This window comes from Sander lucioperca, chromosome 2 (genome assembly GCF_008315115.2).
Source record: "Sander lucioperca isolate FBNREF2018 chromosome 2, SLUC_FBN_1.2, whole genome shotgun sequence".
Taxonomy (NCBI): domain Eukaryota; kingdom Metazoa; phylum Chordata; class Actinopteri; order Perciformes; family Percidae; genus Sander; species Sander lucioperca.
Window position 1 is genome coordinate 46,202,427 of NC_050174.1, and position 14,403 is coordinate 46,216,829.

At 40.3% G+C, this 14,403-nt stretch overlaps 1 protein-coding gene across 3 annotated transcripts in view; it reads right to left on the bottom strand.

Annotated features, from left to right (window-relative positions):
* Positions 1–8,382: 8,382 nt before the first annotated feature.
* bicdl1 (BICD family like cargo adaptor 1) overlaps positions 8,383–14,403 on the bottom strand; it is a 31,622-nt gene continuing 25,601 nt past the window's right edge. The window contains exons 10-12 of one of the 3 annotated variants that reach the window (XR_004105401.2): positions 12,287–12,407; positions 11,327–11,441; positions 8,383–10,052 (exon numbers count right to left, since the gene is read on the bottom strand). Coding sequence is in view for 2 of the 3 variants with exons in the window: in XM_031302226.2 (XP_031158086.1) it covers positions 9,876–10,052; positions 12,287–12,407 (298 nt within the window). In the remaining variant the exon portion in view is untranslated. The remainder of the gene's footprint in view (positions 10,053–11,326; positions 11,442–12,286; positions 12,408–14,403) is intronic. The other 2 variants (XM_031302226.2, XM_031302227.2) reach the window with 2 other exon arrangements.

The window sequence follows — 14,403 nt, forward strand, 5'->3', positions numbered from 1 at the left end:
TCACGACGGGGCTCTTACTCTGGAAACTGGCTTCTCGTAGTCGTCGCGGTGATCTCCAATCCATAGCAGACTGTGTATTTTTTTTTTTTTTTTTTTGCCCTTGCATGTAACACTTTGTTTGAAGGGGTATGTAAAAGGTAATGCCTGACTTGCATTTAGATTGTCAAAAGATCAAAAGATTTACTGTATTTTCTCAGCTTGCAGAATATTTTCAACAGTTGACATCAGACCTTGAAACATTAGTCATCTTTGCTTTCCTCCGTCACAACCCCTCGCTACCTGTTCAATTAAAGTGTTACCGCACAGTGTTTTTTTGTTTTGTTTGGCATTCACGATGAGAGTGTGGCAGACAGTGGGACTGATGACGTAAGAACAAAACGAGGATGAACTGCAGCGCCGGGTCCCAGTGTGTTCGGGCCCGGGCCTGAGCTCCTCTCCCTCTCCACGGGCACCGCCAGGGTTTGTCAAGAGGCCGAAGCATCGTACAATGTCTATAACTGACATATTTTTGTTCTTTATTTTTGAATTGGGAGAGTAATAAATGGAAAGAGCTATAGATATTGGCTGAGCTTCTGTTGGAAACATTTAGTTTTCAGACTCTGGGCAGACTCCGGGCAGCCAGTCAGGGATCCTGATACGCATTTGAGAGGTCACAGTGGCCTCCAGGGCCTAGATATGGTGTCAAATCTCACACTCTATGGTTTCTATTCATTACGTGTATGTATATATAAATATATTTGTGTGTTTATATTCAGTATAGAACATACACACATAATTGGCACACCAAACTGTGCATGTGTTAACATGCCCCGTGTGCTACGGTTGAAATACACTCGTCAGCTGTGGTTTGCTGTACACTGGAGAAAAAGAGATGTACTATTCATTTTTCCCTACATGAATTTAATCAGTAATAAACGTTTTAAAGGAATAAATATTTGACACATAATGACTGATCTCATGTGTCAGTGATTTTGAGACTTGGTCTTAACTTCATTTTAAACCTGTGTTGTTTTTTTTTTGTTTTTTTTTGTTGCTTTTCTGTGAATAAAATTGTATGTGAGGAAGTGTGAACTGGTCTTTGGAAGCCTCTTGCTGCTTTCTGTCTCAGTGTTACACAGGGAATCAATCGGCATCATGTTTCAGGAGAGGAATTCTGGGTTTTCACCCTTAGCAGCAACACGTTTGAAGAAGAAACTAATTAAATCAGTCTGTTTTTGTCTTTCATTGTAGGCCTATTTGCTTCCATGGCATCAGCTAGCCTGAAAGCTTCAAACAAGAGAGCTGTTTTCTGTTGTGAAAATGCATTCATCTCATAATTACGAGATCTCTTCTATTGTCGTCCTTTGCTTTCACCACTTAAAACAGGGTTTCCGCGTGGTCTTAAAAAGTCTAAAATTTCTAATTCAAAATTTTAGGCCTTAAAAAGTCATTTGCTGAAGTGTTATGTTCTAGGTCTTAAATCATTTTAAACAGGTCTTACATTTTCCTGCGTCCATGCAACGCTACTCTAATGCTTATTGAAATACTTTTTTTTTATTCCGTGGTGTTGTAGTTCTTTCTTTCGCTATAGTGCAAATATAATTTGCTGTATATGAACAGAATATTATTACTCTGTGTCGCTTTTATTTAATATGAATACATTTATTTGCTTTTGTCACGCAAGACAATTTCGTTGTACTTTGATGTCGTGATATAGGTCTTAAAGCATAACTCTCGCCAAAATGCAACCTAGGGTCTTTTTGTGAATGTACCCGAGTCAAACTTTTGTTTAAAAGCATTTTTACAAGATCTTTTCTCAAAATTATGAGTTATTTTCTCAATATTACAAGATAAGGTGTCTACATTTTTTTTTCTATGGTGAATGTAATATGCTTCCGTAGTAATATAAATATGCTGGGTGAACACATGTAGCGGGAATCTACAATTCAACAGATCTTTTTCACAGACATTTTGATTTGTCAAACAGGTGTAACTAATAACGTTAATTGCTGGAGCAGAGCCATCATTAATGTCTGTAATTGTAGGCCCAGTTTAACATGCAACTTCATTTTATACAATATATGAAGTCTGCTCCGTCTGTCTTTAAGTTAAGGGGTCCTTGGCTTAAAAAATGTGGAAGACCCATGGTCTAAGGTTTATCCAGTACTTGTAACTGTGTGTGGCTCCTTTTGGTATGTATGTCTACATTTCTGTCTTTAGAACACAGGTGTAAAGACAGAAACGTTCCCTGATTTAGATGAGAATAAGAATATGACTGATGCAATATTTGACCCATAAGCTTGATGCAACAGACACATTTTGGACCGTACTCACAAAATACTGAGGTTGGACACCCGGCTCTGTCTGCTAGCTTCAGAGACCACTGCATTTATTGCCATTACTTGCAGCCATTCCCTGGAAAATGAATATAAAAAGACTAAGCTCTACAGCCATGCTAGCAGCTTCGGCAAGAGCTTTGAGCTAAATGCTAACATCAGCATGCATACTCTCATGACAATGTTACCATGCAGATTTAAGCAGGTCATATTTACCACGTTCACGTATGTTTAACATGTTTGCATGCTAACAACTGCTAATTAGCACTAAACACAAATGACAGCTGAGGCTGATGGGAATGTCATTAGTTTTGCAGGCATTCAGTCATAAACCAAAGTATCGAACACATTGGAATTGTGACCTGATTGTGGCGCTAGATAACAAACAGAGGATCACCGAATTACAATTCATCCTGAAGGGTTTTTTTGTACCAAGTTTCATGGCAATTCATCCAGTAGTTGTTGAGACATTTCACTCAAAAACACAACTATCAAGGTGGTGCTAGAGGAAAAGTAGGGGATCAACAAAATCAGTAGGATTCATCACCTGGGAACCATGAACATCTTAGCTACATTTAGTCCCAATCCACACAATACAGGGAAGAGGGTTAGAATTCTGAGATTAATGTCAGAATTCTGACTTTTTTCTCAGAATTGTGAGTTGTTTTTTTTAAGTAAAAAGAAAAAAAAAAGAATCTGAATTCTGACTTTAATCTCCAAATTCTGACTCTTTCAATTTCTTTTAAGTAAAAAAGAGTCAGAATTCTGACTTTAATCACGGAATTTAAATACATTTTTTCACGTGACCCTAATCCTCTTCCGTAAACCTTCACCTGGTGGCGCTAGAGGAAAAGTCGTAGGGCTCCATGGATAGCTGCACCAGATTCCATACCAATCCATCTGATAGTTGTTGAGCTATTTCAGTTGGGACCAAAAGTGGTGCAGCAACTGAAATTAACATTAATGAAGCCACACCACTAGCATGGCTACTAAAAGATCTTCATTCAAAGGTAAGGATTTTTATAAATATTGAATTCATTCAAACCTATTTGACTTTTTATAAAAATCCTTCTTTGTGTTAATGTATTTTAACGACCAGCTGAGATGACAAGAAGACATTGTGACAGGTTTGCTCATGTTGTGATATTATTGGTCTGAGCTTCTTACGGCTGCTCATTCAGTTTGCTTGTTTGCAATTCCGTATTATAAAACTGCTATTGTTTTATTCTTTGCAGATGATGGTGTTCTCGTATTTCAGCGGGAAAGTTAGAAGCATCATTAGGTTATTTACAACACGCCCCGACTGTGAGAACCACAGAAGGGAAGCATCTGTATTTCAAAGCCAAGTCAGGGGAGACAGGAAGATTGTAAAGTATTTATTTGTACAAAAAAATCCCCCCAAATGCTAAGAAAATTGCATGATAAATATTTTGAATAGTTTGAAGCATTCTGAAAACAGTGCTGTAAGTCAGTGGTGAATGGAAGCACTCACACGGAGCACAATGAGCCCACCGAATGCACTAAATTCCAAAACAACATCTGACTCGATGGCATGTCCATCTGTCACTGCAACACACACTTGACCCACAGCGGCAGCATCAGGATGTTTACCACACCGACACGCAGCAGGCAGCATTTGAGAAAATGCTTTCAATTAAAAAATTAATCAGTACAGTCTACAGTGTCGGAGTGACAGTCTTCAACAACACAAACAGTCAAACAAGAAACATACGATAATCAGGACATAATGTGGACAGATCCAAATATGTTACAATGTGTTGTTTTTCTAACAAAAAACTGACATGAAGTGAGACAAATACAGTCTGGTTATATTACGGCAGGAGAGACTGGTGTTTAATCCAAGCTTGCTGCAGGCCGCTGTATCTTTCCCTCACCTGTCAATCAGACAATGGAAAACATGGATGTTTGAATCCAACCACTCTCACACTTTCCCTTCAGTCAGGAGCAGTCAAAGAACTTTCTAATAAGGCACCCTTTATACAGAGTAAAACAAAAACAAAAAAAAGATTCACTAATGCCTGGAAGCTTCTGAAGTATGGCTTGGCGATATGACGATATATCTTGTCAAACAATATAAAAATATGATGTCTATCGTATGTATTTTTTTAGGGCTGTCAGCGTTAACGCGTTAATCGCAATGCGATTAAGGGCCGACGCGACGCAATTCATTTTTTTTAATCGCATGCCGGCATTTATTAATTTATTTTACACTTCACTTAGCTTTGCGTCGTGCCTAACAGGCTACTATTTTGACCCTTTGCAGCACCGTTACTTATCATCAAGCTGCCACTTCCTCGTAACACATCCTCCTACTGCAGGCTGCTAGCACGATGGAGAAAGACAGCAGCAATAAGTCTGAATGGAGCTTTTTATTTTCCAAAACTCCCGGACGGCTCGTAGACAAGTCGAAAGTGATATGCACATTGTCTAAAGCCGAATTAAAATATCACCGAAGCACGTCAAGCTTGAGCTACCACCTACGGAGCTATGCTACCAGCTAGCATGCTACCCACTCAGGAGAGTGCTACTTGCCGACCTGTGGATGAAACCAAGTCCCAAAAAATGACTACAGCTCTTGCGAAACGGGTGGCAACTAACTGCAGACCTGTCAGCATCGTAGAGGTCGGGTCTTAAAGATGTACTACAGTTGACCTGTCTCGTTGCTGTCGAGGGGGACAGTAGTTTCACCATACACATACCACACGGAGAAAGCAGCCATACTGGACAGCTGCAAGGTGCTGCAAACGCTGTCTCATTAACCGGTGATCACTGGACATCAGTGAGTAATCAACATTATTTAGGAGTTACTAAACACTATATTGACTCTGGTAAGGATAGGGATTTTTAGTTTTTTAGTTAGGTACTTGGAGGAATTGTGCAATAATGACAGATTCACACATTTTTCTTTTGTTTACAGTATAAATAATTACAAATCTTAAAATCAAGTTCATAAAGTAACTTTCTTTGCATTCATTTGATTCCCAATCAAGATACACTGTTAAAAATTGCTTTTGATTGTTATGTACTTAAAAACTGTTCTGAAATGCAAAATAATATAATTTTAATCATGTGATAAAATATGCGATTAATCGCGACTAGCTATAGAACTTCAGCGATTAATCGCGATTAAAAAAAATTATCGTTTGACAGCCCTAATTTTTATATCTTTTCTATCGCAATGTAAAAAACAAAACAGCGTTCATTACGGTAAATTTTATATCATTTGGACAACGGTTTACGTTTTGATCCTTGCATGTTATGTTCATTTTGCACAAAGGTTTTTCATAAAATGAGAAAATACTCCGTAATACGTACTTTTCATTTGTCAAGTATTTAATTCATACAGGAGGATACAAAGTAGGTTTTACCATGTGGTTATTTCATATGGACTTTTTATATGTTGACGTACCAGAAAACATGCTATATCGTGATATAGCATAGTCATTTTATATCTCGATAACAATATATATATATATATATATATATATATATATATATATATGTCGTTATCGAGATATGAAATGACTATGGGGAAAGAAGCCATATTGTAATAATTTTAGCCATATTGCCCAGCTCTATTCTAAAGTCAGATCTAAAATTGCAAAATTTTCTGTCGCTTTTATTAATTCAAATCATTGCTGTAGAAACTGGATGCTTTCTCTTCTGGCTGCCAATGTTTTGAGGTATTTCAGAATGTTGCTAGTCTCATTACTGCATTGTTTTGGATTGGTCTTGATTATTTCATATGTTTAGATAAATTAGCTTTTGGGTTGTTTTAAGGTGCCATTTAAATAGATTTTTAGAAAGAAATTGCATCACACCTGTTTAATTCTGATATTTTTTGTTATCTTTTCTTTCTGTTTCCCAGTTACTTGTTGTTAGTGCTGCCTATCTTGGCCGGGACATGCCTGAGAAAGAGATTTTTTTAATATCAATAAGGCTTTTCCCAGTTAAATAAAACATCTTTTTATTAATTTTTTTAACTCATCAGGAAGACTCGCCAATCAATGGTTTGACCTCTGACCTCCTGGAACAGGTCTGCAGAGCATTTGGACCAAAACTAATTTCTTAACAATTTATTTTACAAATGCAGACTTTTGTCTAGCCTATTGTAAGAACCCTTAATTAATGACTTATTCATATTTGTATTTACAGATGACTTGCTAACGTTTGCTGTTGGTTTATTGGAAAGTGAGACACTCTTGATTCTTTATTAATGATTTATAAGCTAAGCTAATTGGTTGCTGGCTTTAGCATGGTATATAACAGGCAGACACCAGATTGATATAGATTTTCTCTTGTTTATAAAGGATGACTGATTAGGAAGTGGTCCAAGAACTGTCAGCTGAAGTTGCATTTTATGGGGCACTCTTGGATTAATAATTGAGATTCATGATGCTTCTTGCCGTTTTCCTGGTGTTACGCATCCTATTGGTGAACAATTTGGGTAAAACTTAGAAGTACTCATGAATCTCTTCCCAGCTCTACTACATGTCACACCCCAACAGTAAATTAGACATACGTATGAGTGATATGTCCAACTCACCAGTGAAATTTCCGCTCACTGTTAGGACACGCATGAAAAAAACAAACAGCCTAGAAATAACAACGTACAGGTATATTTCTCTCTAAAAAAAAGATTTTCATTCAAAAAGGTATGCATTTTTTTCTTATAAATATAACTATTTCATCCAAACCTATTTGACGTTTTTTATATATATATATATATATATATATATATATATATATATATATATATATATATATATATATATATATATATAAAAAAAAATCACTCTTTGGGTTGATCCTTCCCAACAACCAGCTGAGATGACAAGAAGACATCTGCATAGGTTTGCACAGCTGCATTAGACGTGAGTTCAAACACAGACAGACATGAGACATCACTGTGCCACACGGTAAGTCATCCATGATCGCAGATGTCAGGGCAACACATACTGTATTACTAATGGTGTCACAGATAATGGCACCTATAACGGAAGCTCGGCAGCTAGGAAAACAGAGTGCCCGTGAAGTGTTGAAGCAATGAGAATGGAGGTAGACCTTTTCTATTAGTGTTGAACCAAAGCAGCTCCCGTGTGGACTGCTGCAGAGAAGGTTTAGTGGAGTTTCTGTTCTAATGACAATTCAACAGGTTATTGTTGAGGTGGGCTGATTGGCATTCTACATAGTTCCTCCCTTAAGCTGATGTAAACATTTAGAAAATTTGGTCAGCTAGGAAGATGATTGACATCACAAGGACAATGTTGGACAGCGCCTTTTTCTTTTCTTTTTTGAAAAAAATTATATATATTTTAAATGTAAAATATAACGCGAAGTGTGGATAAAATGATACCACCCAGACATACGATATCACTATCTTGAGTCACCCAAAGGTTTATTCAGATGTTGGAGATGAGCATTAAGGCTTCATAGAGTTCACCACAGACCCACAGGCCCAACTAAAAAGTGCTGGTTTTTAAACACTCACTCAATTTAAGAATCCTCTTTCCCTGCTCAAGCTTGATCCCGTTTTACCTCAGTATGAAACATAAAACTAATGGTACTAAATGGTACCATGGTGATATGTGTCATTACTTTTGGGGAAGTCTCACATTGCCAGACCCTCATGCAATGGGAGAGAAACGTGCTCTGGTTTATTGGCATTTCTTTAAACCAATCACAGTCGTCTTAGGTGGTGCTAAGCACCAGACGGAGCCTCTGCAAAATAGCCTCGGGAAGGAACTTGTTTTGGTGGAACGTTGTACGTTCAAAAGTTGTTTTAGTCGTGCAACAGAAAAAAACGTTAAAGGGGATTTTTACTCATAAAAGTCAGTTTACTAGTCATTGGAATATTTCTCAGCATAACCAGAATAAACAGGTTTTCAATTGTCTTGTGGCTCTGAGAGAGCTTAGTTAAGTCTGAGAAAATTTCCCCTGATGATGTCATCAGGGTCATCGCAACTCAGACTAGAGAAAAAAGAAAAGAAAAAAACTAGAAATTCATAACAGAACATCTGTTTACAAAACTGATCTTTTTTACCAGGCAGAAATGGTCTGATGAAAAAAAAGAGTATTGGTTGCATTGTGGTAAAGGTAGGATCCAGTGTTTTGGGATTCCATATTAGGGACTAAAAGTCTCTGCTTCTGCTGCTTTGAATTTTAACATTCATTCATTCATTCATTCATTAAAGCTGCACAAATTGATTATTTTTTAGGCTTAAGGAACTAGCTGCAAAGACATATGCATATAATCCCCTTTTTAAAGTTGTTTAGCAAATGTTAGCCACCAGTTGTTCACACATCCAGCAGGCACGGTGTAACCTTAGCAATAATTGGGAGTCGTGTTTCTTGCCACCCACCACGTTCTAAGGCCAATATTTACTCTTCTTCTACTGTGGCTGTTTTGGTCTCTATCCAATCTCTGCCTTTTTAGCTGCTAAATGTTCCTCTATGTTCACCAGCTGGATGTCCACTGTGTCTGAGGCGGTTTGGTGCTGAGCAGGTAGAGTGCAATCAGTTTATTAGAGCTTTTTGCTGAAAACAGCTGTCTGCTGCCAACAAAAAGGGGGAAACCAAAAGGGTCGTAAAACCAAAACAATCAGCTAAAAAAAGGTTAAAACACTCCGTAGAGCTGAGGGGAAACTGCAGAGTTGGGTGATAATTCACTGGTTGGTTTGACTATGAATGGCTCTTTTCACACTACACATTGTTTATATAAAAATATTGATAAATGCAGCTTTAATATATCTATTGCAAGTCCCCAAACTTGAAAATGTAATCATTTATGTAACCCTTTAAAGTTTTTTTTTTATCTCACTTTGATTGGAAGTTTGGGCCTGGGGCAATATGCTCACCTGCACTGCTGTCAATAACAAAATAAGCACTCTTTTTGTCATTTGTTTTGTCAGATATAGAGCACACTATGGTACTGATGCATCAAGCTCTGTTGCTTCATGTTGTGAACATCCCCTGAACAAATGAATAAACCTGAGAGATCTCATGTGGGCTGGCTGCATCATCATATTCTGATGTACAGCTCTGTCCTGCTATCTACACCTTTTCCTACAATCCTGCAATGTCCCACACATCCACCTGTCGTTCCCCAGACTGCTTGGCCTGATAACTGGGATGCATACAGTAACAGTTTGTACATAGTGTTCCCCCTCTACAGAGTTGGCAGTGGGCTAGTAGAGATGGTTGTAGGCACTACAAGGAAACCTTCCTCTTTGGAGGTAAACTTTGTGACCCTGTTCATGTTCTGTAAGACCGATAGCTTTCTATGAGAGGGGCTGAAGCCAAAGCCTCTGGGGAAGTCCTATTTTTAGTCAGTCTCTCATTGTCAGCAGTCACCAATTAATCAGCAAAGAGAAGAGTAATGGGACAGATAAAGTGCAAAATGACCCCCCCCCCCCATCCAAACCTCAGTGTGTGCCACTGCCCGTCTTTGGCTGTGTTGTTACACCGATACTGTGATGTCACTCCCTCCTTGTCCCTGGCCTCGTCTGTCTCTTTCTGTCTGCTGTGCTCCAATGAGGCTCAGTTCTTTTTGAAAAAAGAGAAAAGTCTCTTGTCCCGGTCGGAGATGCGATGAGCTCGTCTGGAGGACTGACCGCCATGGGCCCTGGACGACCCTGGCAGGGAGTTAGGGGCCGAGCGCCACTCGTCCTGGTACTTGTCCATCAACTGCTGGTCAATCACTCTGTGCATATCATCCTAAAGCCATGGGCACAGACGTGGATGAGAGAAAGACAGGAGAGAAATGTTACACAGGTGGGGTGGTACAGGAAGTTCTAGGGAGATCGGAATCATTGATCAAGTTGCCTGTTAGGTATTGATTAGCGACACCACAATCACCTTTCGTCCCTGGTAGATCATTTCTTGTTTACTTAAAACTGCCTGGCCTCAGATTTGCAGTGTGATAATTTGATTAAAAACCTTTATTTAGGAATATGTGCAAAGAAGAAGCACAAAACTTAAACAATGGATATCTAAGAACTTTATTTAGAACGTTACTTTATACTGTGCCAAAGCACTTTAAAATTTGCTTCTCATTCACCCATTTAAACTCTCTCTCACTCACACACACACACACACACACACACACACACACCGATGACAGCGAGCTACCATGCAAGGTGCTAGCCTGACCATCAGTGTTCAATGTGGACATGTGGGCAGGAGGAGCCGGGGATCAAACCTCCAAATAATTCAATTACATGAGCACAAACCAATTAATTTATTTGAATAGCTTATAGAGGCCTAAGGAGGTAAAAAATATTCAGTAATTCACAAGAAAATGCAAGCATTAGAGCAAAGTCCACCACAAAAAACACACACAATTTTGTGTTGCAGAAATCTTTTTTTCCGCTTTCCTATCCTGTTGGACAAAATACTTTGACTTATTCAATGAATGGTTGTTAGTAGCTCCTGAGAGATAAAGCCACCAGGGGGCAATGACAAGTCGCTACAGTAAATCAGGTTGGCAACAATTGTGATGTGAGACTAAAAACGTGTACTTCGAATATGAAAACACACTTTTTTAATGTTTTTTTTTTACTTTGGATGCCACCTACTATCACTTAGCAGTAGCATTACTATAACTAAACACCACCCTAGTTTAGGACGGATTGGAGATACGGGCATGTTTTTGGTGTCTGTGCTCTCATCTCTCAACAGGTAAGCTGACCAGTGGACCAATCTCCTAAAACCCTTTAGGGAATACAGGTGTATGGAGAGAGGAGACAGAGGCGGAGAGAGAGAGCGAGAGCGAGAGAGAGAGAGAGAGAGAGAGAGAGAGAGAGAGAGAGAGCGAGAGAGAGAGAGAGGTGTGTTTGGATGGTTCTCTGTGGTGGTGAATGGGTTCAGAGAGAAAGGAGCTGGGATGGGCGTCTCTCCTGAGTCAGGTAACCTTGGCATGGAATGGCTCAGCATGGCATAGTTGGGTTTAGTGCAGGGTGAAACGGCGAGATGGCGCGACTCGGGCTCACCTCTAAGGCAGGAGGGGGGGGTACCACAGGGGAGAAAGGGTGGTACGGAAGCTGAGAAAGGCCACTAGATCAGAAACCACAAGAGCCAAACAGTAAAGAGCCCTGAGGAGGCAAACTGTGGGCAGGGAGAAGAGAGAGGAAAGAGCTGCTAGTTACAGATGAGGGAGGGGAGGGAGGGAACACACACACACACACACACACACACACACACAATGTCCTCAGGATACATATCGTTGCTGTTGGGCAGAAACTTTGTATCTCCGTATTTTTTTTATGTTATTGTTCACCCTTTACATCTGTCTGTGGGTTTTACAAATATTTAAACAGTGACAAGGCAGGCGCTAGGGTAGCTCACCTGGTAGAGCAGGCACCCACATGCAGAGGCCCAGTCCTCGATGCAGTGGCTCAGGGTTCGAGTCCGACCTGCGGCCATTTGCTGCATGTCTTTCCCTTCTCTCTCTCCCCCCTTTCCTGTCCATAGCTATCCTGTCTATTAAAGGCTAAAATGCCCAAAAAATTATAAAAAAATAAAACAGTGACAAGGCGATTTTGGACATACGTTTTCACCCAACAGCGACGATATGTAATATGATTCCTTATGGACACTCATTAAAGACAAGCAACTAACATGCACCCTCTGAAGTTAATGGAGTGGTTTAGTGTACTTTATGTGCACAGATTCTATAAGTGTTAAAATAATAATCACAAGTTACGGGGAAGGGAAGGAAAATGGACAAACTGTTCTAGTAGTTAGTGTAATTTCATTTACATTACATTTATATACATTATATAATAGTCTGCTTACTAATTTCATCTCAAATTGGATGAACAAAAAGAATCCAAAAACTACATTTACAGAACAGCTTTATTTATGTAATAACCTTTAAATAGTTGTTTCAAAATGCTACAAAAGGACAATTGGGATTTTACTAATATTATCGCTTGTGACCTTTGACCCACCTGCCAAGCCTCCAGCTGCTGCGACAAGTTGAGCTTCTGCTGGATGGCGTCCAGGAGCTGGCTATTCAGAGACATGATGTCTATTTTACACTTGGCCAGCTCCATCTCCACTGCTTTCTTCCTGCAGGACACACATACAAACAGAGCAACTAGTGACATCCTACTATGGTGATGAATGTAAAATAACTCTTTAAAGGAAGAGTTCATCATTTTGGTAAATACGCTTATTCAATTTCTTGCAGAGAGTTAGGCCTGGCCCACAAGAGATGTTGATAATGGAAGAGACCCCACACAGTGTGAGCTAACCATGGAGCTGACTAATGCTCTGTTTGCACTGTAGACATTAGCTCTGTCTGTCACTTCTTGTTGACGTTCGAAGTATTGTCAAACAAAACAAAGTCTAGCTCGCCCCTCCCTCCTCCTCATCCCGTCCCCTCCCCCTCCCTTCCGCACACTAACCCCCCAACCTCCACCCCCAAATCCTTCTTGTCGGTTATTGGCTGGAACGCTGGAACACTGTTTGTTATGTTTCTTGGTGCAGGTTGGCACAGTTTGTTTTTGTTGGTGTTTGTGGAGCCTGGGCTGTCTACAGAGTGTCTACAGAGAGTTTTTTTTACAGTGTGTTCAGGGGACAGGCAGCTAGCGGATAGTGAGGAGATGTTTGCTGTATGTGAGAAAAAATGTTGTAGCCTAAAAAATGTGTGACATCGCTTAGAGCACCTTTAACATACAACAGGAAAATCTGGCAAGATAATCTTTAGAACCATACAAAAATCGGGGCTTTGCTGACCATTGTCAGGAGGGGGAAATCAGGCCCAAAATCGGCTTTATTTTTGTATGGAGTATACCCCGCATTAGATAAGAAGACTGGTAAACATAGGGCTACATTCAGCAGCCAGTTTGCTTAGCTGAGCAAAAAGATTGGAGGCACGGGGAAACAGCTAGCCTTATGGTAGTCTCGCTTTGCCAGACCATCCACACGCTGCGGAGCAGAGGAGGGTCTAGCTACTCCACATAGCATTCCTGGATGGGAGAAAAATGTGCTCTGGTTTATTGCCATTTCTTTAAAACAATCACAATCGTCATGGGCGGTGCTAAGCTCCGCACGTAGCCGCTGCAAAATAGTCGTGCGAGAGAAAACTCAGATTGGACAGATAGTCTAGCTAGCTATCTCAATTTACCCTGCAGAGATGTGAGGAACAGTTACTATAGTCCTCATTAATCAACCAGAGTTTAAAATTCCAACACAAAGAAAGCGGAAGGAAACGGACATCAGCGAAAATACATGCATCCAGCGGAATTTCCTGCGGCACCGGAGCAATGTGGAACGTCAAGGATATAGACCAGCCTTATGGTAACAAATTCCACCTACCAGCACCTCTGAAGCTGCCTACACATGATCCGCAGTAAAACCGCTTTGTGCTGGCCGTTCCATTGTTTTCCTATGGGGAGAGCAGTGTCGCCCAACTAGGCGGAGCGCTACCCTTGGCGTCACGCACCGCTCAGAATTGCCGCCATGCGCTGCACTCAAAGTTCAAATTATTTCTTTGACCTCGTTGCTGCTGACCTTTCAAGGCGCAACCAATTCCAGAAGCAATGATGATACATGCACTGCGCTTTGCCTCTCTGCTCTGCACCCTACCTTGCAGTTTTACCGCCGATCATGTGTAGGCGGCTTAAAGCCAGCTAATTAACACATCATGGTTACAACTTCATGGTGACGACAAGACTCCAGGAAGTCACTGCTCCCAGCCAAGAAATTGTCCGGCACATAACCCCAGCTGTGACCGTTGACTTCAAGGTCTTGACCTTGAAGTCAACGGTCGCAACGCTGCCTGGAAGGAGACGTTGGGGGCTTAAAACACCATCAAGCCCCATAACCCCCACAGCAGAGTTGGTTTTAACCCGGGGCAGGTCCTGCAGCACACAACCATCAATGTGGTTTGCAGGGCCTGCCACAAATTGTATGTGGGGGAGACAAGAAATGCACTATATTTAAGAATCAAGCAACACCAATATATTTTAAATAAGGGCAATGGCACAACTGTTTTATATGCACATTTTAAACTCCATGGCTCTCAAAATGTTCAGCGCATGGGCCTGGAGAGCAACAGAGC